The sequence below is a fragment of the Scomber japonicus genome, chromosome 2 (genome assembly GCF_027409825.1).
Source record: "Scomber japonicus isolate fScoJap1 chromosome 2, fScoJap1.pri, whole genome shotgun sequence".
Classification (NCBI taxonomy): Eukaryota; Metazoa; Chordata; class Actinopteri; order Scombriformes; family Scombridae; genus Scomber; species Scomber japonicus.
In genome coordinates this window covers 38858741-38886283 of record NC_070579.1, presented here as the reverse complement: position 1 = coordinate 38886283, position 27543 = coordinate 38858741, and the positions used below count along the sequence as shown (strand labels likewise).

At 39.0% G+C, this 27543-nt stretch overlaps 1 protein-coding gene across 1 annotated transcript in view; it reads right to left on the bottom strand.

The window, feature by feature from the left end:
* LOC128366986 (uncharacterized) overlaps positions 1–27543 on the bottom strand; it is a 54702-nt gene that overhangs the window by 3735 nt on the left and 23424 nt on the right. The window contains exons 6-22 of the mRNA XM_053327747.1: positions 11776–13526; positions 9533–9594; positions 8905–8934; positions 7546–7742; positions 7239–7355; positions 6914–7116; positions 6516–6731; positions 5476–5574; positions 5305–5339; positions 5122–5207; positions 4842–4873; positions 4386–4505; positions 4050–4181; positions 2962–3003; positions 2142–2279; positions 506–673; positions 52–408 (exon numbers count right to left, since the gene is read on the bottom strand). Of these exons, the coding sequence (XP_053183722.1) occupies positions 52–408; positions 506–673; positions 2142–2279; positions 2962–3003; positions 4050–4181; positions 4386–4505; positions 4842–4873; positions 5122–5207; positions 5305–5339; positions 5476–5574; positions 6516–6731; positions 6914–7116; positions 7239–7355; positions 7546–7742; positions 8905–8934; positions 9533–9594; positions 11776–13526 (3785 nt within the window). The remainder of the gene's footprint in view (positions 1–51; positions 409–505; positions 674–2141; positions 2280–2961; positions 3004–4049; positions 4182–4385; positions 4506–4841; positions 4874–5121; positions 5208–5304; positions 5340–5475; positions 5575–6515; positions 6732–6913; positions 7117–7238; positions 7356–7545; positions 7743–8904; positions 8935–9532; positions 9595–11775; positions 13527–27543) is intronic.

Here is a 27543-nt window from a genome sequence, read left to right as displayed (position 1 = left end):
TTAATAACATGAAAGTTTCCAAACTTCATCAACTGGTTGATATTTTGCTACCCTGGGTAACTTTGCCTCTGTTGAAGCTTCTTCAGCAGCTGGAGTTTTGTCATTTCCTGCTGCAGCTGTACTTCCAGCCGTCAGTGTAACAATTTCAGCAGATGTTTCCTTCACATCTGTCTCCGTGTCTGCTTCAGGTGCAGCCGAGGAGATGGGAACGACATCCGCAGGCTCGTCTATTACCGCCTTGTCGTCTTTGCTCCCGTTTTCTCCGGCGGCTTCGTCTCCACACTCCATTGTCTTCTCGCCTTTCTCATCCCCCTCTTTTTGACACTCGGATTTCTCTTTCTGTGCCGTCTCCTCTTCCTCTGCAGCCGTCGCTGCCGTTTGGCCGTCTTTACCGTTAGCAGCCGTTTCCTGTCACATCAAACAGAAGCAGCCATGTGTTAAATCTGCATGAGAAGATGAATGATGTGTTTGAATGGAATGCTGAGCGATACTCAGAGTGACTGACCTCAAGTGAGTGGAGGGACGCTGTGAGGACTTTGGTCTGGGTGTTGGCTGCGGGGGGGTCTCGTTTGCGGGAGAAGAAGAGAGGGTTGTTCTGGATGATGCATGGAAACTTCTGGAAGCGCTTGTGGACAGACAGAGCCATGGCTGATGTGGCTATCTCACAGATCACCTGAGCAGGAAAAAGAAAACACATCATGTCAACTGAGGATATTATTATTATTAAATAATATAATAATAATAATAATAATAATAATAATAATAATAATAATAATAACAATAACAATAATAATAATACTAGGGTTGCATAATTCCAGGAAAGTTAGAAACGTTCCATCATAATTAACAAGAATATTTGGGAAATAATTAATGGAAATAAACTGGAAATTTACAAAATTGTATGTTAGCCTATAACAGGGAACTTTAATGTAGTCTTCATCTTGCAGCATAATGTTGGTTAAAACAACCAGATTTAATACAAATCCAGTTAAATATCTACATTTTTAGTAAAAAGTTAGTAAAAATACAGAAGCAGAAGCTGGAGAGAAAATGCTTTTCTTTTACATTTTGAATGGGACTTTTTTTGGGAGGCAAAATGTTTATTTTACTCAACATTCATGTTTTTGTTGTTTAATGAAAGGATGGATTTAAGTTTTAAACCTCATATTAAACCTCATTAAACCTCATATTAAACCTCATAATAAACCTCATATTAAACCTCATAATAAATCTCATATTAAACCTCATAATAAACCTCATAATAAACCTCATATTAAACCTCATTAAACCTCATATTAAACCTCATAATAAATCTCATATTAAACCTCATAATAAACCACATATTAAACCTCATAATAAACCTCATATTAAATCTCATAATAAACCTCATAATAAACCTCATAATAAACCTCATATTAAACCTCATAATAAACCTCATATTAAATCTCATAATAAACCTCATATTAAACCTCATAATAAACCTCATATTAAACCTCATTAAACCACATATTAAACCTCATAATAAACCTCATATTAAATCTCATAATAAACCTCATAATAAACCACATATTAAACCTCATAATAAACCTCATAATAAACCTCATATTAAACCTCATTAAACCTCATATTAAACCTCATAATAAACCACATATTAAACCTCATAATAAACCACATATTAAACCTCATAATAAACCTCATATTAAATCTCATAATAAACCTCATAATAAACCTCATAATAAACCTCATATTAAACCTCATAATAAACCACATATTAAACCTCATAATAAACCTCATAATAAACCTCATAATAAACCACATATTAAACCTCATAATAAACCTCATAATAAACCACATATTAAACCTCATAATAAACCTCATAATAAACCTCATAATAAACCTCATTTTAAACCTCACAATAAACCTCATATTTTATTGAATAAACCTCATAATAAACTACAGAATGTGAGGTTGCTTTGCCTTAATAAAATTAAATAAATAAATAAACTCTGAGCCCCAACTCTAACACTAATGTATGATTTATAAGTGAAATTATTCTGTAATGCAGATTATACTAACACTCGACAAAAACAGGAGAAAAAATACAGAGGTGGGATTTGGAGAGAAAGGACGCAGATTTTCACCATGTTACTGAGCACCAGGGAGTTGATGACGACACCGAAACGTCGAACCAGTTTCAGAACCTCCGAGGGGCCGGACGGCGTGTTGGGAACATTCCGGATCACTAACAGCCGGCCCCAGCCTACAGGAGCCGGACTCTCCTACAGGATGTAAGACAACATTCAATCACTTCATAGTCAATCAGATCTAAATATTTGAGTTAGATAGACTCAGCCCCCATTACATAATATCCTTGTTAAATAAGTCAATAGCAGTAAATAAGAACTTTAACAATATGTCAGTGTTACAGTTCAGACAGAAACACTAGATAGGTACAGCAAAGATCAAAACACTGTTTTATCTCAGGTTCATTTTACTGATCTAAATCCACAGCTGATCACACTGTATCAGAGACAGATCAGCTGGTACAGTGTAACAGAACACTTCATTGTTTTTCATTCCTTTTCTTTATGTTGGGATTAATACTTTATTAATCCCATTGGGAGAATTCAAGTATCTCACAGCTCACAGTCCATACATACACACATTCATAAATACACATAGATACATACACAGTAATACACAACAAAAGACAAACAGATAATAACTGAATTAAAATGAACTGAATAAATGTTGTCAATTGTTCTGTCATATTATGAGCTGGTCAACCAACTGTGAAGCACTTTGAACTACATTAACCTGTATGAAAACTGCTATATAAATAAAATTTGATTGATTGAACCTGATTGAAAATCAATCACTGCAGGTGTTAAATGCTGATAAATGAAACAATAAATGACATGAATAGAACAGAGAATGATGATGAGCAGTAGATTTACTCACTAATGAGTCAGCTGATCCCATCAGAAGATTGTAGAGTGCCACCTGTGGAAAGAGTTTAGTATTAATCATCAGTTTGAAGCACAGATCATTGACATTAAACATGATGATGAATAGAATGTAAAGAAATACTAAGGATCGATCAATAATCGGCATGGCCAATAATATCGGCCTATATTCGGCATTTTTATGATCATCCGCATCGGCCGTTTTTTCCACCGATAACCGATAAAATAAGTTTATTCTAAAACGTGCTCCTTTGGTTCTTATGCAGCCGTCTCTCTCTGCCTGAAGTCATTACTCTTGGCTGTGTAGCAATGTCTCGCCTACAGCGCCCACTGATTGGCTGCACGGCACAAGTGACAGCCAATCAACACTGAAGCTTCTAGATGCAGCGCCACAGAGAAGAGAGGAGAGGAGGAGAGGAGAGAGAGGAGAGGAGAGGAGAGGACTGCTCCGTGAAGCAGCAGTGTGCTGTTTGAAGGCAAAGCAACAAAAAATGTCCAAGTTGCAATAAAAATACTGTATGGTGAAGTTTTAAAGACACTACAACCTTATTATGATCAGTTGCAATGACATGCATGCCTATATTCACATCAAGTGCGACACGATTTTGCAAATAGCTTAAATGCTACGGCAAAAAAAAAAGAAAAAAGAATGCTCAAGTGAACATGACCTGGAGCTCCTTTATTTGATAAAAAGAAGACATAGCAACATATGGGTACAGCAAGTAGCCTACAGATTAAGAGCTGAACCTGTTGAACTCTTTTTGTTTTTATATAATAAAACAATTGCTTGAACCATTTCAACCAAGATCAGAGTTTGTGTTATTCTACAAAAGTTTAAGGTCTTTTTATCACAGATTTTCACAGTGTACAAAAACAAACAAACAGTATACTGTATTCAGTCTAATCCCAAGTGTGTTATTCTACATTTTGACACCAAAATTTAAATTTTTACTGCAAATTAATATTGGTTCTAAATATTGGTTATAGGTTTCCTTGATTACTAATAATCGGTATCGGTCCATAAAAACCCATATCGGTCGATCCCTAAGAAATACATTTTAAAATTAATAGAAAGAGTCTTACTGGTGTGTCAGTGCCAACGTGCTGTTTGAGGTGGATCATCTTCAGCTCAGACTCATTCATCTTAGCAGGGGCGGAGGCGTGAACTTTCACTATCTCCTCAGCAGTCTCCACATCTGGCACCGACACAAGCACCTAACACAAAACGTGTTTAATATCATATACACATCATCTTTGTCATTTTCAACTAATTCAGTCTCTTGAAGAAAATGTTCATCAATGCAATTTACAACAATCATTTTGGCATTTCTATATCTCATGGTTTTTTCAGCACAAACACTTTAACTATCAACAATCTGAAACAGTTAAAGCTTCAAATGTCACGGCTTGTATACGGACCTTCCCGATTGGTGCTGACAGGATGATGTCAGAGGGAGTTCCGAAGGGCTGGAAGAGCTTGATGATGTCACTCTCTGACGAGCCACTCTCAGGCAGTCCTGTGATCAACACCACGCCCTTCTGCAGGAGACATTATATTGGGATTTAAGTTAAATGCATAAATTAATAAAACAGCTTAAAACTAGTTAGTCTCATATGTTTAGAGCCTGTGGTGACTGAAGCACAAACATACCCAGTGTAATCTAAAGTTATACAGTATGGGCTAGACCAGGGTGTCAAACATATGGCCCGCAGGACAGAACTAGCCCACCAAGGGTACAATCAGATCCACTGGATAAGTTTGCAAAGTGTGAAAATTGGCGCTTTATAAATAAAGATTGATTGATTGACATTAAGAACAATCTAAGAGCCCAATATGATCGAGTACTTGTTATTTCTAACATCTGGATCACATACCTCATCTGATGTCTTGTGGTCAGCGTTACCTCCTGATGTGGGGAGTGAGAGGATGGAGAGATGGAGGAGAGCCAAAATCAGGATGCTTTCATCAATATTAAAACCACTAAATCACAAACCTGTCTACAGGAGGCTTACCTACAGAAGTGACAGCTTTTAATATAATTAACAAAGTAGAGCTGATAATAATGTTAATACAGGTTCATATATAGACAATAATAGGTTTGAATATGCTGTCATTAGTGAGTATTACAGAGAGCGAGGTTTTTGGTTGTTCTACCTGTCTCTTCAACAGCAGCAACAGCAACAGCAGAAGCAGAAGCAGCAGCAGCAGCAGCAGCTTTGTCTGGTCCTGGAGCAGGTTTGCTGTAGATAGGTGGATACATATTAACAGTGCAATGCAGACAGAGCTGGTTTGAAACTGGTAGGTAAGGGTGCAGTGAGTATATGATATCTGACAAACCTGTTAGTGTCAGCGGACTGCTCTGCTTCACGTTTCTAAGAGAAGAAAATAAAATAGCTTTACTTTGAGTGCATTATGTGGTCCAAAAAGCTTTTTGTGAAATGATACAGTAGTTGAACATGCTTTATATACACTCAGGCAAAGATATCACATGCTTTTGTTATTTCTCACCTGTGCTATTGACGCAGTGATTGGCTGGTCTCTGATGGACAGGTTTGTGGAGTTAGCCAGAGTTTGAGCATCTTCACCTTTTACCATGCACACAGATGCCTGCAACAGGAAGAGGGGGATGAAGTGATGGAGATGTTCCCAGCCTAAAATGTCCATGGTTACTGTTTTTAGGACTTCTGAGTGACAGATGCAGAGATACACAGACTGCCACAACTGATATTATCATTACCAATGGGTCCTTATTGTACAACACATTTACATTGAAAAAAAGTAGATTTGACCCCATTTAAACTGTAGACCCCTCCCTCAGAAAATGTTCACATGTCAGACACCAGTTACCAAACCAGAAAATCTTAAATCGCTAACTGGATTAACATTATCTATGACATCATAGAATAAAGAAAGAAAATGTAGATTTGGTTAATTTTGCTGCAACAGGAAATACACATCATTTTAAGATAAAGTCATTATTACAACATGTAATTTCTTTGTGTGATATAATACTGTGCTGCTCTCCTGCTTCATTCCTACCAACACCTACACCAACTTTGTTTTCCCAGAAAGCATTAAACCAGTGATGTAGGTCAGTAAATGATATATTACATTATAAATGACATGTTAATTGTATTCTCATACAGTATAATGTAGTTAACTTATATCATCTGTCAGTGACTGTCGCTTATGTTTCATACTGCATTTCATTGGACTGACAGTTAAAGAACTGGCACACACTGCACTAAATATATTGCTCCTCTCTATTTATTCAGTCAGAAATCTGTTTTGGATTGAGAATAGATTCTGAATTAAATCATGACACCACGAATCATATTAAATGGTGAGATTTCCATGCCTAGTATACGCTTGAATGAACCTGAACTTTTTCATTGTGTCAGGTATATCAGTGTTTATGGGTTGTGTAGGTTGTTTGGATACTAACAATACTTTCGTATGTATCTGCTATCATCGGTTTTAAACTGTTCTATTACAAACAAATAACCTGCAAAATGTCATTAACCATTGTGTTAGATTTAAAACAGCACCTTCTGTCCTTCGCCTTTCAGGCTCTCTTCTTCTGAGCACGGCATGAGGACCACGTTGTTGATCTTTCCAAAGGAACCCACTAAGTCGGTAACTTCCTGCTCTGAGGCGTCCTTTGGGATGCCGCTCAGATAAACCAGGCGTTGTGACGCAAATGAACCCTGGGAGGCTGGAATCATCATCTTCTTCTTCTTCTTGGCTGGTGGAGGTTTGGCAGTCTACAATACAGCAACAGAAGTTTAAGGTTAGTTTTAGAAGAAAGACAGCTTGAATAATAGAGAGGCAAACAAATGCAGGATTTACCAATACTGTACTACCCTTATAAAGAACTAAACTGTGAAGAAATGTATGTCATTAACTATTAGGCGAGCTTCACACAATGAAAATAACAAACACCTACTGTGTCAGCAGCTTTGCCACTAGCCGGCTTTGTCATCTTGGTTCCAGGTTTCATCCCACCCTTGAGAGTTTTGGCTGAGGACTGCAGCGGTCCATGTTTGGAGCTATAACCCGCCTTGGAGGAGGGGGGCTGTCGGCTGGTGTCAGTGAAACGTTTCGTTATTTCATCATGTGGACGCTTCACACCGCTGCGTGTGTAATCCTCTGTAGAAACATCATGATCAGAGGGGGAGAAGGGCACAAATACCAATAATCTTCAATCATCTTCTCCAAACACCTGAAAATCATAGATACTAAAGAGCATGTTAACATACACACTGACTAACCTGATGATTCCCTGACTCTTCTATCAGGTCGAGGCTCTCTGAAGGAAGCAGAGGTTCGATGTGAGCGAGACGGGCTGTGGGAGCCAGTATGTTGGTGCTCCAACCGATGGCTGTGCTCTTATGATAGCAAATAAAGATGGGTGAGTTTAGAACCCATTATTCACATCATATTAAAATTATCTCTATTTCTGAGACGTTTCTGTATAATACAGCTTCTCATCTAAAGAACTGACAGTAACACTGGATCTAAATCAGTATTAGGATACATTGCACCATTACAGCACCTATGTTCCATTGTATGGTTTACCTGTATAGTGGTGGTGGCGAGGGTAATGGTGAGGAGAGTAAGGTCTCCGGTGCGGCCTGTGGGCTTGGGCGCCCACCCTGTGTTTGCTTTGAGGAGGACTCGGGGTGGGAGAACAAGAGAGTGATGGAGAGATGGAACGGGACAGAGGGCGGTCCCTGGGCCGGCTGCCATAGCGACTGGGACTGGGACTGGTCCGACTGGGTGACAGACAGCATTTAGTTAGAGATAGAAGCAGAGAATGTACCAACCACCCAGATGTGAGCTACAGTTGTAACAAGTAAAGGCCTACATTTGCGTCAGTCAGTGGTTTCGAATCTCTTTATTTTTTTGCTGTCTGACCAACATGTCTTCTAAAACATTTACTGGAAAATACTTTAGAACTGGGAGCCCCCTGGTGGTTGAGTGGTTAGAGCGCATGCCATATAATTGCAGCGTCCCTGGTCCGAATCCGGCCAGGGACCAATGCTGCAGGTCAGTCCCCTCTCTCTCTGTCCCTCCCTGTTTCCTGTCGGCCTCTCTGCCAGACTATCTGAATAAAGGCATAAAAAGCCCAAAAATAAATCTTAAAAATAGTTCAGAACTTGTGTATTCAAGTGCCAATAGTCAGACATCAACAGACCTTGAGATAAGGCTGTTACTGACTATTGGCCACAGAGTAAATTTGCATTGGAACAGAGAGAGTTTATTGGCTGGCAGACTTGTTACATTTAAGTCTATAATGCCTCATTTTATCCAAGATATCTAAAAACCATGTTAAACTACTTTAGAATGTAGGGCCCTATGATTTCCGCCATCACGGAATCTCGGAATTGGCCAATTAAAACAGAATTCATTTTTAACACGGAATATCGCAGAATTTGACATAATTTGACATAATTTGACTGAAATGCTGTTTCCGTGTGGAAGAGGAACGAATGTCTGGGGAAAACAGCACGGAGGGAAGCAAATCTGGGTGGCACAACAAGCAGCTGGACACGGCGAAAAAACTTTGAAAACTGGACACTGACCCCTCAGTACAGAGCCAAGCAGTTCCCCAAGGACTTCTATGTGTCAGGTGAACTGTTGTTTTTGTTAGTAAAATAAGAGTAAAAGGTAAAAAAAACAGGATTCACCAAAATTAAAATGGAAAAAAAAAAACGGAAATTGGGGAAAAAATAAAAGGGATTTTATAGGGCCCTATGAATGGATGACCAGCAAATATTGGCCAGTAGGATGTCTATGTCAGATTGACTGTATGTGATCACAGTTGAAGTATTTAAAATGTTTGGGCCCACAACCTAACAGGAGTGACTTCCGCCTGACTTATGGTCATAGCTAAAAACAGAATTTTGGAAACATAAGAACAGGAGTCCAACTGACCTTGGTAGATTTGGTTTCCAGTCAGGGTACCTTTAGAGACACACACAAACATGTTTTACATCAATATAAATGCAAATGTCTCAAGACCCTGGCCTTGATTATTGAAGCTCTGCATTCGACAATATTCTGTGTACTGTGAAAAGGTCACTTGTAATATCAGTAGTACCCACTCACAATTAACTGTATGCACATTTAACGTATTTCACAATGTCTTGGTTCTACAGCCTGTGCCTCAGATGTATGCTCGACAATTATAACCAATTTACTGATATAAAACCAGTAATTTAGTAATTTTCCTGAAAACAAGTCGATTATAAGCTTAGTCAGGCAGCCAAAGTAAATTTGTGGCTCATCAAAAAGGTCAAGTGTCTAACATTTTGTCAATGTCGTTATTTATATTTCATGGACTAAACCACACAAACTTACTAAATGCTAAAACCAACTAACTGCCAAAACATTACCAATAAGAACTGAATGAGCTTAAAAAGGATTAAATGTGCTGTGTTGTCTTAAATTTGACACTTTGAAGTTTTCTGAAAAGAAAATGCAAAACACTTGAGTATCTGTGACCATGGGTAAACAGTCCTGTCGATGCTACGCTTCAGCAACAGATTGAACAGTTTCTCACTTGTTGCGCAGGTCTCTGCAGGCAGCAGTGTGGTTGACGGTATTAATATGGTCAACCCAATCCTGTAGAAAAACGACAAATGAGACAAAAAGATGTCACAATCAGATAAGAATGGAGACAATGAAAACAAACAAAATGAGCAAAATCTAAGCAGTGAGGTGAATCATTTATCTTTCATCTTCGGCGAATGCCTTCAATCCTGAGACGAAAAGTGGATCTTCGTTTGCGCGTCATTTTTTAACATACTATGAAAACCCCGAACTGGAGTAGGAGGCCCATTTCTTTGATTCATGTTCAAATTATGTTAAATACAGGTAAATAAATACAAATACAGTGACTTGTATTGAAGATCATCTATGTCATTGTTGGAAAGGTTCTACTTTCAACTATCTTCAATGTAACCGTGAATGCACTATACTTCACTAGCAGAAACAAAACAAAAAAAGTTTTCAGTCTGCTTGTCGAAAATGTTATTCAGTTAACCTCTTAAACTCCAAGGCCTGAAAAAGAATCATCATTTACTGCTAGCTGTCTAAACTGGAAAACACAAAAGAAAACAAATTGCCTCTGATCAACACATTTATCCAATCTTAATTAGATCAACCAAGAGTTGGATACCCTAAAAACCTTGTCTTACATTGTCCCTTTTGACAAAGACCACTTCACTCTGCTAGATAATGACATGCAATTGACTAATGAGTGAGAGATTATTTATTTATGAAGTTGGAAACCTTCTTTTGCTGACCTTTCTTGCAGTTTTTATCTTACAGTATGGACAAATATGAATCTTTTAGTGAGAAAATGTTAGACGGTAGACATGGCTGGTTAACAAATTACTTTTTCCAAATATACCCGATCTTTAAAAAAAAACACAACAACAACAAAAAAACAAAAACAAAATTGGTGTACTTCAATGATGAAGAGTCACATCCACAACTATGTACTTACTGTTACAACATGTAGCAGAATACAAACCATTTTAAAAATGAGTTACTCCTATGCCTGAGTCAATGTCAACTTTTGATAAAACGAGCAACTTCAGCACTGGGTTTTCTCAGAGAAGTACAGTGTTTGTCACTTGAAAATTCAGCTAGTCACTCTCTAGAGGAATGAACATGTCTAAATCCACTGATTATATATATCTGTTCAAACACGTGGAATCATTATTGGTTATCCTGTGACATCATCTGTATCCATTATATTCCATATGCAGCTAAAACACAAAAGGTTCGGGTTTACAGTAATAGTAAGTTAAACTGTCCTTGACAACAACCTGAATTCTTAAACATTACTTCCATAAAATACTATAAAGAAACACCATCTTATTGCCAATTTGATGCATTTCCTGATTAAACTGTATATTGGGTATCAGTCGGAAAAGAAAACAGCAGTTGTATTTGTTTAAAAGGGTGGTGGACCATGAATGTCCAAACGTGTGATGTGCTACTGGCTGAAAATGTTAATCTTACTCCAACTGGTACTGAATGAGTTAAATACAGTGTTTTCCAGAAATAAGATTATTATTTTTGTTATTACACACTTCATGGGAACTTTCAGCAGTTCTGGTACTAAAACAAACATTGTCATATGGATGTTGAATAAATTTATGTTTGCAGCATCTTATTAATTTTATGAGAAAATCAGCACTTCTTAGCACATTTTATTTTGCATTAAACCCACGTTAGAAAGCTGTATTTCATCTCAATGTGGCTCAGCCCTTTTCGACACACCGGCACAGTTTAAATGTACTTCACCAGACAGTTGTCTTTCGATTGTAGAAGAACGTGGCAGTAGTCTTTGTGACTTTACTCCCAAATTTCTGTGAAGGGAAATTTTGTTCTGATTTTGGTCTTCCAGCTCACCATCTCTGTCAGATGTAAGACTTCCTAATTTGGACAGAGATGAGAAAGCCTGGGTGGAGCTGAGGACATCCCACATTTGGTGGTGACAGATGAAGACATCTGTCAGTAAAATTAACCACACCCAATGTATTTGTAACATTGTCCACTCAATCATTGCCTGATGCTTTCAAAAGGACAAAAAATAGAGCATGTTAAGACAGCACAGATTTATGATTAAAAACTGTGGGTTTTGCTGGATAAATCAATCAAAAACTGTACCCATTTCTTTCAGTGAGAATTACTCACGTGAGCATCACTTGTTTTGACAACTGCCTAGTGAAGAAAAGTAGCAGACTAAAAGTGAACATGTGAGGTTCCTTACGAGGACATATTGGCACTCACCTTTTCCTCATCACACTGTGTGTGGCACAGGGAGCAGGTATGGGGATACACCTTTGGAGACACGGCTGAGAAATCACTTATCATGGTGGGAGTAGGTAACTTCTTGCCACTAGTGTGTGGTTTTGTGCCAGACGAAGAGGAGAGAGACCGTCTCGAGGAAGCCTCACTCCTGGTTTCAGATGAGGGCCTTGGTTTGAGTCCATCACGCCTGTAGTCTCTGTCTAGATTACGAGATTTCGATGACTGTGGAAATTCTCTCGCAGGTGAGCGATTGGTCTTGCGATGGTCGCTGCTCGTCCTGCGGTAGTCTCTGTCTCCGTGCTTGCTTGATTCTGTGTGCTCCAAACGAACCTGTCGCCTTTCAACTTTCTCTGCTTTTGGAGCTGACGAGGACGAGGACGGGTACATTTTAACTGTCCTTTCACTAGAGAGTGGCTCTCTTTTGAACGTCTCTCTCGTAGTATCTTCCTCCTTTGACCGACTGGCATGACCATAGTCAATGACTTTTCCTGCTGTCTGTGTAACAGTAAGGAGGCTGGGCACTTCCGGGGAGCGTGAACGTGCCAATGGAGAAGAACGGGAAGGAGGCATCAGCATATCATGAATGCTGCGTGAGAACGAGGATGAGGAAGCCACAGGTTTCTGGTTGCCTGACTTGTTGATTTGGATGTCACGGAGGATGAATGGCAAAGTATCTGGGGTTAGCTGATCATCAGGGTAGTGACTCAGCACTTCTAGGTCCTCATTTGAAAGTCCAAAGCTAGCCAAGATACTTCCTGCACTCTCTGGTGTGTACAAACCCTGACCATCCCCACCAGCACCATGGGCGTGCCGGGCTTGGGACGATGGTGATTCGCTTGGAGGGGCAGCCCAGCCTGGCATGCTGGTTCCAGCATGGCTGCTCTGGGGCTGCTGTTGAGGCCCCTGGTGTCGCTGGGCCTGGCTGCTTGCACTTGGTGGAGGACTGGCAAAAAGTTTAGTTGGAGGTTGGTAGTTTGACCAGTCTACTCCTTGCTGGTGGCCAGCCTGAGAATCAGATGTAAGTGATACTGGGTTAGAGCCGTAGGTTCCTTGTTGACTGATCCCAGAACCTGAGCCTTGGTTCTGGTGTTGGTTCGGTCGGTTCATGTGGTCAATGAGACGGTGATCCATGTCCCTTGCACCCCGGATAGCCAGAGCAGACTCTAGCTCATCAGGGAGCTGGGTGGGACGAGGAAACTGGAAACCCATAGTCTGTGAGAGCATATCAGAAGAAGGGCGATTCTGGTGCTGATTTGGAGGTGGCTGATGATGAGGAGGCCTGGGCCCATTAGAGAAGGGCTGTGCCCCCTGTTGAGAATGGTGGTGGTACATGGCAGCAGACAGATATGGTTGTGTGGTTCTGTAGGTTTTGGTGTTTGTGTTTCCGTTAAACCCAACAGCTGACACCCGCTGTCTATTGAGAAGACTCAGGACGGCCAGGTGAGGGAGTAACGCTGCTGTCAACCCGTTGTTGCTGGGATGCTGATTGTTAACAGTTATGGTTGCTAGCGTGGCAAGCTGCTGGAGAGCAATTTGTGCCTGAGTCTCGATCTGAGCCAATCGGAAAGCTGTCACCGCAGCACCAGCTGTAGGTCCAAATGTGAAATTGGTTCCTGTGGTACCGTTGGCGATGGAGAACGATGCACTGGGTTCCAAACGAAGGGCCGGAGCTAGGTGCAAATTACTGTCTGTGTGCACAGCGAGGCTGTGAGGTGGAAAGCAGAAATATACTATTACAGATGAACAGCCTTTAAATTTTCATCATAAGTAGCTTTCAGATGAAGTCCTTTTTCACCATGTTCTTTTTTTAATAACAAGTTGGTTTAGTCCTCATTTTCCTTTTGGTTTTTTTCCTCAAAAATGTGTCAAAGAAAAGAGAAATGTGGCCAGATTCAAGAGCTCCTTCTTGAGGTCAAGTGTGCCCACCATGCTTTTCTTTCAGGATAGGAAAGCAAAGCAACATTATGCAACAACAATTAATCAATGAAAAGCATGAAAACCCAAACAGCAAGTATGTTTTTAACCTATAGGGGCACTACACAGAAGCCCAAACCTTTGGATCTGATAGAAAAATGAATATATAATTATGGTACCTAAGACACACTTGCTAGCCTACTATGTACATTCCACATTACAACACACAGTTCTTTGTCCAAACACAGCTTAAGTCTCTTTGCCAAAATATTCAAAGAACAAGAAGAAGCAATTCTAGAAAGCAAATACTTCATTTTTTCAAATTACACATCGTACTTACCGTATCCTAGAACACATTTAAAGCTAACACACAAGGCACAAACCACAGTGTACTATTCTTTTCATAAAGTCAGTAAAACATAAATAATACAATGTTGAGCATTAACGGATCATCTTCATCTGAACAACACAAAGGCTTGTTCAATACAAATGTTATTTTGCAAGACCTGAATTGACTTACATACATTTGTACTAACTTTTAGTCTGTGTATATCACGGCTTCTTGTTTTTATAGTGCTGACTGTTCACAGTGCTTTTTAGTTATTTATGTTGTTGTTGAATAAATACACATATAGCACCCACTTTCACTTTCTCAACAGATGTATATTAAAAGGTCTGGCTAAGCCAACAGGAAGATTTACAGCATTGCATGTAAACTTAATGCCACTGGCTGAATACTCAGGGTCAGCACATGACAGGTCAGTTCAAGTTAAAAAATGTGATTTTTTTGTGCAACATGTGGTATATGCATAGACTGTATATAAAGACGGACGTAGCGAGATGTGACATCACTCCATGGTTTACACCAGAGTCAGAAACCCAGAGAGAGTCACGTGCCAGTAACCTACTGATTAAGACTAGGGCTGTATCTTTTGGCACAGGATATGAGAGTTCCCTCAATTCAGTGCGCTCCGTGACTCAAACAAATACTGTCAGAATAGTTTAATAATCCAGTTGCTCAGACGTATGGAACACAATTTCTACAGCGCAAGTTTCACCCTGAATGGTCTGCCGATACCTCACTTAGTTATAGCATAGTCATGTCTTAGTATACTTAGTATCTGTGTGCCTTAGCTTAGCCAACTTTAGCTTGCTGCCACAATGACAAACAAGAGATCAATAAAACTGATGGGGTTAAAAAAACAAACAAACACGCGTAACAAACAAAAGAAATGTATGAAACTTGAATTAAGGAAAAGGGTCAAGCATACATTAAATGCTGCCTACATACGTTTAGAAAATGTAAAAAACAATATCGGCACATATTGGACACATTCACCGATATATGTGTCTGTGATAGGTCAATATCGATTGATCATATCGGCTGACCCATAAATCCGTCTGGCTCTATGAGAGAGATGTAGTTAAAATAATCCCTCTGACTGATAAACCATTACGCATCAGTATGTAAGTAGCATCGTACTGTTGTAGCTGCTGGGGGTGGAGCTAGTTTACACTCATTTATATTAAATAAATAAAACAGTACAAACAGCTGTGAGCAGCTGTCCTGACTCCTAGCAACTAACAGAAATGTTGTTTTCCATTTATACTACAGAAATGCCCAAATAGCCATTGTTAGATTTTTCAAAGTAAAAGACTGCAATGTTGTCTTCTGCCTTTCTTTTTTAGCCTGCTGTGCTGAAATCATATCAAACCGTGACCCCAAAACTGAGGTACATTCTGAGGAGTGTATTTAGTGTACCGTTGCACCTCTAGTTAATCCCAGATAAGCACACCGTCTGCAGTCTCTGCTACATGTCATTATCCGCCTTGTTCTCTATCACCTCTATTTATTAGGGATGCACAATTCTTTTGCCAATATCCTATATGCTGATATTTTCCAACTCAATTTGGCTGATTGCTGATGCTTATACCAATGTATGAAAACATTGTGTGGATCCAACTAAAGTGGGACAAAGCAGCTGGTCTGTCAGGCTGCTGGATGAAGAGGAGCCTGCAGAGGAGCTCCACTGAGGGAATCACAGCCAGGCAGCGAAGGCGACAAATCAACTTGCCATATCAGCAGATATGTTCGTTTCGGACCAATGCCCATATCTCATTTTGAATCCTTAATGTGCTGACGATGTCATACCAATCTTATCAAGCACGCCTTGAATATACACTCACTGGCCTCTTTGTTAGGTACACGTGAGCTACCTAATTTAATCCAATACCGCAGCTCTGCTATAAATTCTACATTTATGAAGTTTATACATTTTCAGTTTTTGTTAACATTGTCAGGTAGGTGATAATTCTACTATGTTTATTATTGAGGTTAAAGTGGGTGATGGTGGTGTATTAGAGTGCACTATATTGAATGGTATTCCTAATATTTTGTCCACTCCATTAACATACATGAGAGGAGCAAAATACTAGGAACACCATTCGATACAATCCACTTCAGTACACCAGCACCACTTAGTACGACCTCAGTAATAAACAACGTGGAATTATCACTTTCCTGAAAACGTCAATAAAACATAAAAATCTATAAACGTCATGAAAGTTGAATTTATAACAGAGCTGTTGTATTGGGTTGAATTCGATTGTACAGGTATCCATAATAAAGAGGATAGCGACTGTAAATAGAAATACATATAGTTTACACCCCAGAGTTGCTGTTTACAGTCATCATCTTTCAGGCAGATGGCAGACTTCCAAAAGAAAATAACAACACTTTCACTTTTCCTTCTCTCACTGACTGCCTACTGTTTAATTCATTATTCTTCATCAGCTGTTAGTGTTGTTTCAAATGTATAACATTCAAGAAGCTAAGGCCGGGAAGATGATGGTTGCAGTGTTTACAACTCAGATACCTAACGTTATACTATAGTGTTTAACATTACAATACAATTCAGTGACTAGCTGGCTGCAGACTGGCTTAGAAACGTAATGTATTACGGTTCTGTACAGTGTTTCTGAACCGGGCCGAATCTCACCTAAAGCACCCACCGTCAAACTCTCACACCAACAGACTAAATGCAGGTTTGCAGTCTACAGAATCCATTATCATATTACCAGAGAATAAGCCCTGCATTTATTTCTTAAACCTTGTGAAGGGCCTACCGTTACATACCAGCCATTTTGGGCTTAAACCTAGCTAGTAGGCTAACATTAGCTCCCCATAGGACAGCGTAACAGTTCCGTTACATTCAATGTACGGTCGTAACGTTTCTGCATCCATAACACTTTCCATAAATACCTTTGCACAAGTCGATGTTGTGCGTCTCTGATGAAGTCGTAATTCCTTCTCAGCCCACAGCCGCGGGTGTTAACGGTCAAACTACGCCAGTAGTTCCGCCATTAGCAACAACAATACGGGTTTTCTTCTTCTTTTGCAGTATAGCGGCGGTCGGCAGCTAGCGTATTATGTGAATTACCGCCACCTACTGCTTCAGATGTGGACGAGAGATGACCAGATGAAATACGGTTCATGGTCCAATTTGTCCCATTTGTACATTTAACAGCTGTAAAAACACCCTATACTCATTTCTTTTATCTGGACTTTTCCTAATGTGACCCACAGTTGATGAATTGAAATAAAATGCATATTTTTTAAAGTTTTGTACAGCTGAAATATACAAATTTGACCTGTGTTTATCATAATAAATTTAAAATTCAGCATTCAAGCATGTTGTATTCATCATATTCTATAAAATGTTCTCCTGGACCATTAAATAGTGATTGTGATCTGATTAATCAAACATAATTGGATTAATCAAACATTAATGACTGATGGGGAATTTATGAATGTGAATTGGTGCAGAGACTAATTGTGAGTCATAATATGAACAGTAGGGATTATATCCTATCCATTAATCCTGTCTGTTTTATTAACTCAAAGAAGACTCTACTGTCCAGGCCACTTGGCAGGTTCATGAAGTTTTAATGATAAGCTCCTGAATTCCAGTCTTCCTAAGTGCTTTGTTCGTATATTGTCTTTCTTGATCATACTTAGTACAATTGTGATTGCATTTGAAATAGTCTCCTCACCCTGACCCTGCTCACATGCTTTCCTATTATAGCGAGTGTGCTGTTTAAGTTGGAATGACCTAGACCTATTTGTTACTTGACCTACCTATATCTTATTGTTGAACTGACTTGACCTCAGATTTGCAGTGAAGTGCCCATTCAAAATGTGCCTGTTCAAAACGATGTGTGTTTGTGTATGTATGAATTAAAGAAAGAATAACGAATTAATAGATGAATAGATCCTGGGGAATTCATGATTATTATTAAGTCTGTATTTTACTTGAATTTACAGTCATATTTCTCAATTATGGTATTCAACAAGAGCAAACACACTGCAACTTAAGAAAACACATGCAAATAGATACAGCACAATTAAGACAATTAAGAAAACAACACATTAACAAAACGTGCCGCAAACACTAGAACACATTACAGAAACAACAACAGGGGTGTTTCCAGAGGACTCTTAAGAGTGATGAACGCATCATTCACTTCACTCTTATACAGTTTAGTGTCCCTAAAATCACTTCAATCACACATCAGTGGTCTCCTGTTGGTTTATACTAAAACGCTTTGTTTGGGAAAAAAGGTTTAAGGGCTTATTGAATATTGTTTGAATTATCTCTTTTTCAGTGTTTTTAAAAATCATGTTTAATAATTGATTGTTTGGCCAGCTGTCAGACTTTGGCTGAGAATATGAATTGAACCACTGATTGTTGTTGATGTACTCCAAAAATGTGCAGATTACAGATTCAATGGTAAATGGACTGATTTTCTAGCTGTTATGACCACTCACAGTGCTTTTACACTACATCTCATTCACCCATTCACACACGGATTACAGGGAGGAGGAAACTAACCATTCATACACGTTTGGCACAGCAACAGGAGCAATTTGGGGTTAAGTATCTTGCCCAAGCACATTAACATGTGACCTGGAGGAGCTGGGAATCGAACCACTAATCTTCCAATTGGTGGGCAACTGCTTTATCTCCTGAGCCACCCTCGCCAAGATTAGATGACATGGACAGCATGAGCAGCAGCAGCACACACATACAGTCTGCCTGGTATTTGCTGTGGACCTATATTATGGAGGCTGATGTGTTCCTCACATCATGAGCAAGCAGCAGAGGGGGGTGACAAGAAAGGAAATTATGTTTATCCTGGTCTTTTAGTCCAGAATAAACAACTCTCAGCAATACACCTACCAAGTGTGAAGTTGATTGGATGAACTGTTCAAGAGATATGTGAAGGACACACATACATACATACTGGGTCCTGCATATATCTGGTCCTCAAAATTGGTATTTTAATGGAACAGAATGGAACATAGAGCGACAGAGGAAGGATAAGACATATGGTGCTGCACATAACAAGATGCATAAGGGCCATGAATGTTTTACAGGCAGTAAGTTATAGTTTACAGTGGGCAGAGCTTTCAAGTGTTTCAGGCCTTCCTCCAAACTGCAGCACATTGGTCTGTGTAATGAAAACTGCAGACAGCACAAAAGCCTCAAATTGTGTGTCTTTAATTAGCAGGGGTGTGCACACATAGCTCTAGGGTTTCACATCTGTAACATAATCTACTGAAATGTCAGTCAGAATAGGCTACAGCTATTAATGACACTGAGGCAGGTCTGAATTTTACAATGATGTTATTCAGGTGTCACTGAATGTAATCCAGGTTGTTGCAGACACTGTGCATCACTTCATTAATACTGGATCAGTCATGATCTGATGGTAATTAAAGGCTCTATTTGTATTTTATTATTGACACCAGTGGCTGTTAGGAGAACTGCGGTCAACATCCTGTTGCTCGCACAAGAGCAGTGTGACACTATTGCAGGTGAAGTCTTTTTCCTTACTTACACTTCTCATATTTACATTAAAGATCTCTAAAGTTGTGTTTGGAACCATGTTTCAGAAAAGCACTTTACTTTAAAGCCTTTAATGTTCTGTGTTCTGCTCATAGACTGTATAGAAGAAATGGACGTAACATCCGTGACGTCACCCATTGGTTTGTGGACTGCTGCTCGGAAGCCAATAGTATCGAATCTAGGCAGCGCCATCTTGAAAATTTCAGGTGCAGATTCTACTTATATGGGTATGAGGCGGAGTCATGGACGGACGTATGGGCGGGACCAACGGCGGAGCGGGGAGGCTGCGATTGGTTGCGAGGGCTAGATCTCAAGGACATTGGTCAATCAACCTGTCAATCAGGATGTAGCCACGCCCTAATGCATACCCTGCTTTATCATCAAATATAAAATCAGGGAGGCCAAAATTTCACAAATGAACTTCATACTGCATTGAAGAAGGCTTTAAACTAGCGATTGAGACCATAAACACATTTTGAAAACGTTTATTGAGGTTAGAAATCAAGTGAGAAATTGATGAATTCTCCATTGACTTATATGGAGCCAGACGTCTTTTTGAACACAAAACGGTCGCCCCCTGGTGGCCTTTTGATAGAATGCAGCTCTAAATTACTTCCGCATTGGCTTCTTTTCAGAGGACAGGAACTCCCCGCCTGGTTCTGCTACCCACTGACTATAAAGAGATCAGCACACAGATTCCAGGTTTATGATGGAATAGTTTGTAATGAAGCAGCCCTTATTCATTTAATGTCCAAGCTAAACCTAAAACCCCACACTTGAGCCCTCCCAGTGTCACACTGAAGATTTATTGAGAACCGGCCCTTTGTAAAACAATACAAAGGGCTGTGTTGGTGTGGGAATGTTTTAAAGTGTGACAATGAGTGAGTGTGATAAAGTGAGGCAATGAAATACGATCCAGAAAATGTGTTTGTTGTAACATATTATTGGGTTTAAAGGCTATTCAGAAAAACACTGCTGAGCTGTTTGTAATAGTCTCAGTATGAAAAGGCCTTAACACACACACACACACACACACACACACACACACACACACACACACAAACTGTTTGGCCTGTGCACTTCTGAAATAAATCTGGCACTCCAGCTGATATGTCCCACACTTGTTCAATTCATCAGAAATAAGGGCACCACTTCCAGATAAGGCATAAAGGACTGGCTTAAATAATGGTTAATAAATAAATCATTTACAATTCATTAAAAAGCATCATGTTTGGGTGGCCAGGTATGTCCAAATTCTTTCCGTTCTATACTACTCTATAGCATTTGCTTTATCTAATTATTTAAGGAAGACATCTCTGACATTCAACCTCTGATTTTCTGGAAAAAGTTGCAGGACATGCAGACCAAAATCCACTTAATAACCATTTATTCATTTATTTATTGTGGTTTATTTAATAGAGACAGACACAGTTTACATGGATAGGCTAAAACAACTGTCTGATGCAAGTATCACAGTGTTCAAAGCGAATGCTTATTTGCAACACCTGTCACTAGAAGGGCTTTTGTAAAAGTAAGTAGATGTTTTTTTAAAGAGCAAAAAAGTAGGTAATCTAAGTACATCTGTATCATGAATACAATACAGCACTGAATAAAAAATGTTGAGCAATATAAAACATGGTTAAGAGCGCATGCCACACAGTATACGCAGCGGACCCCGGTTTGAGTACCTGGGGACCTTTCTGTCACACCCCCCTCTCTCTCCCTGTCTCTCTACTGTTAAATTAAGGTGTATATGCCAGAAAAAAATTACCACATGTATGTCCCAGCCAGCATGCCCCATAAGGGTTACATTTGGGCTACAATGTGGGTTTGTCCACAGATTCCATGGTGGCTCCACCCCATATGGGCTTCAAGTGGCTTCTGACTGGGTGTCAGGAGGGGCCCAACTGGGTGAGTTAAACATGTTTCTGAAACAATATGGGGCCCATACAATTTGACCTGTTTATGCCCATGCCCACTTAGCCCACTTACATCTCTTATGGGGCCCATACAGTCAGTCAACGTGGTCGTCATATGTGGGGCCCTTGTTACTGAAACCATGTGGGACCTGCAAAATTTGCCCAGTTAAAGCCCATGCCCACTCAGTAGCCCACATTTAACCCATGTGGGGCCCACATGGACATACTGGCTGGGATGGTACAGTAAGATAAACATAAAACTACACATTATTAAATTAGTTATTAACATCTATCACTGCAGATAATTTTCCATTATTGTATTTAATTAATTAAACATTCAACCTTTTATTAATGATTTATAATCATGTATAACTGCAGACCTGATGGATTATCAGTGACTTATTTACTATTTACAACTCATCAGGTCTTTACAGTTATTAGTAAAGTTGTTCGTAAAGGTTTAGTGTTAAACATTTTCTAAGTCATTACATCTGTGGTTATATTTATTAAGTCATTAATGAAAAATAATTGCAGTTTTAAATAAATTAAATATGAATTGAATATTAATATGCTTTTGAGTTGTCTTCCTAAAGAATAAGATAACGTAAATGCTATGGTGGCATTGAAAGAAGTATGTAAAATATATGCTTTTTAATGGCTTTTAAAGTATTTATACATCATTAGTAAAAGCTTTATTAACCATTAATAGTGCTTATAAACTCTTAGTAAATGGGGCCTGTGAAAGGTTTAATATCATAAGCTATAATTGGACACTGAAGCCCATATCACTAATGCAGTACTATATCATCACCACATTACACACACACACACTTTCACACCTGTTAAAGCACACTCTCTTGCCTGAAGCGTTTGTCTCTTCTTTCAACTAGTGTGATGAAGGAGGTGAGAGAAACATTTGTCGGTCATAAATTGAAACTCCCTACGACTCTCCTCCTTCTTAATGACAACATATATGTACCCGCTCTCAGAACTTATGATATGATTATTGGTTGAGCTAAGAGAGAGAAGGGGTGGGGGTGGGGGGGGGGGTCTTTTACTAAATGGTCCCGCCTGAAGCAAGTGGTGACATTTGCTGTAATCAAATAAAGACACGACGGAGATAACTATTTTGCAACAAGGAGAACATATTCAAAGCTAGATTCTAAGGCTATAAAGACTACGGGCTAATTTAGAAATCTTGGTGTTTTAATCTATTTTGCACCCATATCAAGGCAATGCCTAAATCAGACATTTCATCTAAAGAAGCATGTTCTCTCAAGATTTAGATCAATTATTTCAGGCCTATAACAAGGACATAGTTTCTTATGAGGACTTATTTGACAGGTGGCCATTCTAATATAGAGCACTTGTCAAACTTGCAGTGGGTATAAAAGGATCAATAGATAAAACCAGCACTGACCAATTTAGAATGTTTTAAGAGGAAATGTCAGCAGCCACTCAGCATATAGGAATTTACAAAGCACACTTGTGAATGCTGTTAAGAACTTGTCAGGATCTAAGTATAAATAGCACTCCTTCAAGACCAATGAAATCATTAGACACTGAAGGGAGATTCCTGTGATTATTACCAAGTACTGTATATCAGCAGTAAGTATCTTGACTGGCAAAGTGTTCTAAACATTTATGTTTGCTCTGCACTTACACACACATGCACGCACCCACACACACACACACATGCGCGCCCACACACACACACACACACACACACACACACACACACACACACAAATAGCCTGTTTAGATGCTAGTAGCCTGTCATTGCATCCATAAGCCAGCAAAAGGAGACTGATTAACTGTGAGGGTGAAGGGAAAACAAGGTGATAAAATGAGGTGCAGGGATGAAGAAATGATGCGTGTCTGTTTATATTAGGGTCCGGGGAGGGGGGTGGGGGTGGGAAAGAGCTTGGAAAGGTCGAATGAGGCGAGCAGAGTGAGAAAGAGATGGTAGCTCTGAAATGAAAACTATTTGGAGAAGGGAATGTTCCTCTCATCTCCATTAAGCAAGGAGATGATATGTTTTTAATGTCTTTAGGAGGAAACCTGAGATGGGTGTACATTAAGTTAGAGTTAGACCAACAAGACAGCAAAAAATATAGAAGAATAAATTAATTTGAAAGGAATTGGTGTGAGCAGTGGATTTGTTGATCCTGGAGGTGAAGTAAATCACAGATTTATTATAAGAACTGGATAATGTCCAACAACGTTAAAGCTCCAGTAACACTTGTAGTATAGACCAAATGTATTAATAGACCTGACCAACATGTCAGCGTGCGGCCTTCATCAGAGAGTTCATCAGAACATTTTTACCATCTACATGCACCTTGGAAGTAGGTGAAGTTGTGCCAGAAACCTCACCGCTAGATGCTACTAAAACCCACACACTGGTCCTTTAAAGGCTCTCAAAAGCCTTTGTGAGTGTGAAGAAACATGCCTACTACAGTGGTTTGCATGTTTTTGTAATCAGATCCGACCAGACAAGACCAGATCTAGTTCCACTTTGGTGAATATATTATAAATATTTTAAGTTGATCAGCTTGTTCTGAATCAGGACCTGGAGTCACATTTCTCATCTTATTGTGTACCAACACCAAGTTATCATGTACTGCACCACTGAAGACATGAACATTGGACTCTAAATTGGTGTTCATTCCTTTGAATGAAACCTGCTGACCCTGTGCATAAGCCTAATGCATTTCCTGGCTTCCTTATTTGCTCAAATGTTATGCAGATAGACTGCAGACATAAAAAAAATACTCTAATCACACAAAGAAAAAAGGTTTTAAAAAATGAATATGTGTAAGCTTATTGACCTCTCTACAGTCTTTTTTAAACCCTTACATACTGTTCAGGTCAAATTTGACCCATTTTCACATTTGACATGTTTTGACAAATGTTTGCCCATTGAGGCTGTTCTGGGTCAAATTTGACCCGTATCTGTCTATATCTTTTAGTTAAATGAATAGTTAATGGTCTAAGGTAAAAATACTTTTTAGGCAGTCATGGATTTTATTTCATGTCTGAAAGCACTTTCTTATTCACTCATTTGCTCATTCACTACTACTCCCTATATAAACATTAAATAGTTCAATGAATAGTGAGTAGCAAGTCAAGAGTTCAGACATTCATGTAATCATCATTTTGCATAATCTCAATCAGCTGTTGAGTCACACAATGGTATTTTTTACATGTATAAAATGTGGAGCATTGTATTGTGGGATTATTATTAGTGTGGTGCCTGGCATGGGCACCACGTTTTTGTTCCATTGTGGGATTTGTGAGGGAACTAGATAGTGGATATAGTTACACAGTCTACATTTGGACACTCAAATAAAAGGGCAGGTGCAAATGTCAGGTTGCAAAATGAACTTTTTTGTCCACCAGCCAAATCATTAGTAAATGTTCAGATTCTACGAGCCACTGTTTTTTTCAACTTTGGCAGGTGAGTGAATCAAATCTACCTGCCATTAATCAGTCTGATGGCTGGTGCTAATTTTTCCCCTGAATGTAGTACGTAACATAAGGAATAGCGAGCTTGCTGTCTACCAGTGTTCCTGCAAGTAATCAGCACGTCACCAAGCGTCCATCTGTTTCACAAGGATGTACAGATGCATTTCAGGGAGCCACTTATGTGATATGACCATGCACTGAGACCACATGTGAGAATGTATGTTGGCAATCAGACAAAAGTGAAATATCCCAAAATATCTGTCTAAAGGGTAATTATGTAATGTGCATGTTATATAAGTCAGAAAGAGGAGATGGAGAGAACAGAATGTAATCAAATGTCTGTAATGTGGTCATCTGTTTCTGCGATGAGTTCACACTGCTGGCGCCTCTTAACCTGAATGTCAGGGGTTCAACTTTATTAGCAACTATCTACTGTGTGTGTGTGTGTGTGTGTGTGTGTGTGTGTGTGTGTGTGTGTGTGTGTGTGACAGAGGGGTGACACATGCAAATTTTGTCTTTGATTTTATTTCTATTTGAATGAAACCCAAATGAGTCCAATTTTCAGTGTCATTCATAGGAGGGACGCTAATGTGTTTAATGAATTCAACCTCTAGACTTAAACCATTGACATTTCAAGTACTTGAACTTTTTTTAATCCTGTTCAGGATGCACCACATGCTGTAGATGACTCAACCTGATATTTGTTTCGACACCCAGACAACATTCCTGTCCTGAGTCATATGAATAACTTAATTATATCGTATCTAGATCAAGTGTTGGCTTCAAAGGATCAACATACTGTCAGGAAAGAGCCACTGCTCTGTTATCTCTCTGCAGAGACAAGTTGAAGGAAAAGAACAGAGGGAAGGAGGTCGGACAGGGTGCTAGAGGAGTTTGGAGGGAGGCCTAGAACAGAAATTGGGTTCAGTTTGTCAGAAATAAAGAATAAAGAATAGTCATTTCCTTATGTATAAATGGCTCTTTTGACTTTGCTAGAACAAGGGAAAGAAATGTAATACTACGAATGTACAAGAAAAATACAATTGATTTCTCCACAATGTTTTGCTCTATATTTACTGTCTGTTGCTTCCACAATGATTACATAAGCTGCATTAGGATATTATTATTTATGTACAGCTGTAAATGTGTGATGGACTTCCTGACTCAACCAAAATTTAACAGCTTCCAAGTATTTAATCACAGCCCAACTTGATGCTTCTCAACTTTCACTATATGTCCAAGGTTATGAACATGGCAGATATTCAGTATCATTTATTTAATCTTACTTTAAGCCTGTGATGTGCATTATGCTGGATTTGTGAGTCTCCATTAATTGCACACAATTCATCAAGTCAGTGTCACATTTAATGTTAGTAACCCAGCCAATCACAACTTTCCTTTTAACCCTTCAATAACCCAATTAGTAGATACAACGAGTTCTCCTAATGAAAGACCAAATACATTGGTTAACTCCAGAATGACACATAGGACATTATTTGTCTGTGCATTTTAAAACGTTACAAGTGTTAAAATAAATGATGTTTTACGATGTGACATCGTTGTGGTAGATACAAACTCTTTAACACCCTGTTAGAAGCATGATTAGTTGAGGTGGTTGTTCAGTTGCTTTGTCCTTTTTCAAATTAGTTGAAAAACACAATTGGTAGAACTGATGCTTGTGGTAGGCCTATACCTTGATAGAAATGATTAAACTCAGTTTGGAAGCTAGTATGTGTGATATTAATGACTAGGTAAAGCAAGAATGTATCACTTCTCTTTATTAAATAAAACATTCAGTTGTTTTTACCATTATGACCATTTTTATACCTTTATAGGGGCAACATACCCAGGTGGAGGTACAACTCCTAAAGTCCTAAATAAGCAAAAAATGTTCAAATATATTTATGGAAATATTTTTACTCAGGTGCAAATGAGATTACGAGTAACATCTAATTATATTTACATCACATTTTCCACTCCTGCCCGTTAAGGTCTGGTTAGGTTTAGACACAAAAGTTAGTTTTAGGAAAGATCATAGTTTGAGTTAAGGTGATCAAAAAGTCTAAGTAAGTCAAAGCTCCAGCAACACTCTCTGGGCCTCATTTACTAAAGGTGTGTGTGTGTAAAAAGTGTGCAAACTTGACCTCATCCTCAAAAATGTGCAAGCTGATCTACTAACGCAGTTTGTCATAATGAATATGTAATATGAGGCGTTTTAACCTCAGTGTGCAAAATGCAGGGAGGAGAAAATGCAAATATGTTATATAGCACACACTCTGTGATTTACCAATCCTGAAGGTAATTCTTCTGACGCTAACTGTCTATAAATAAAACCTTTGAAGGACAGGTATTAATCAGCTAATCACTGCGCACAGATGACTGTTGTTACTATGGAGACGAGGAGACAATGACAGAATACACACAGGACGGATTCTTTCCTCAAGTGTTAATATTTTTGGAGTGGAATATTTTTTTATATATTTTTGATCAACATTGACTTTGTCACTAATAATCTCCCATATGTGTGTTTTTCTGGT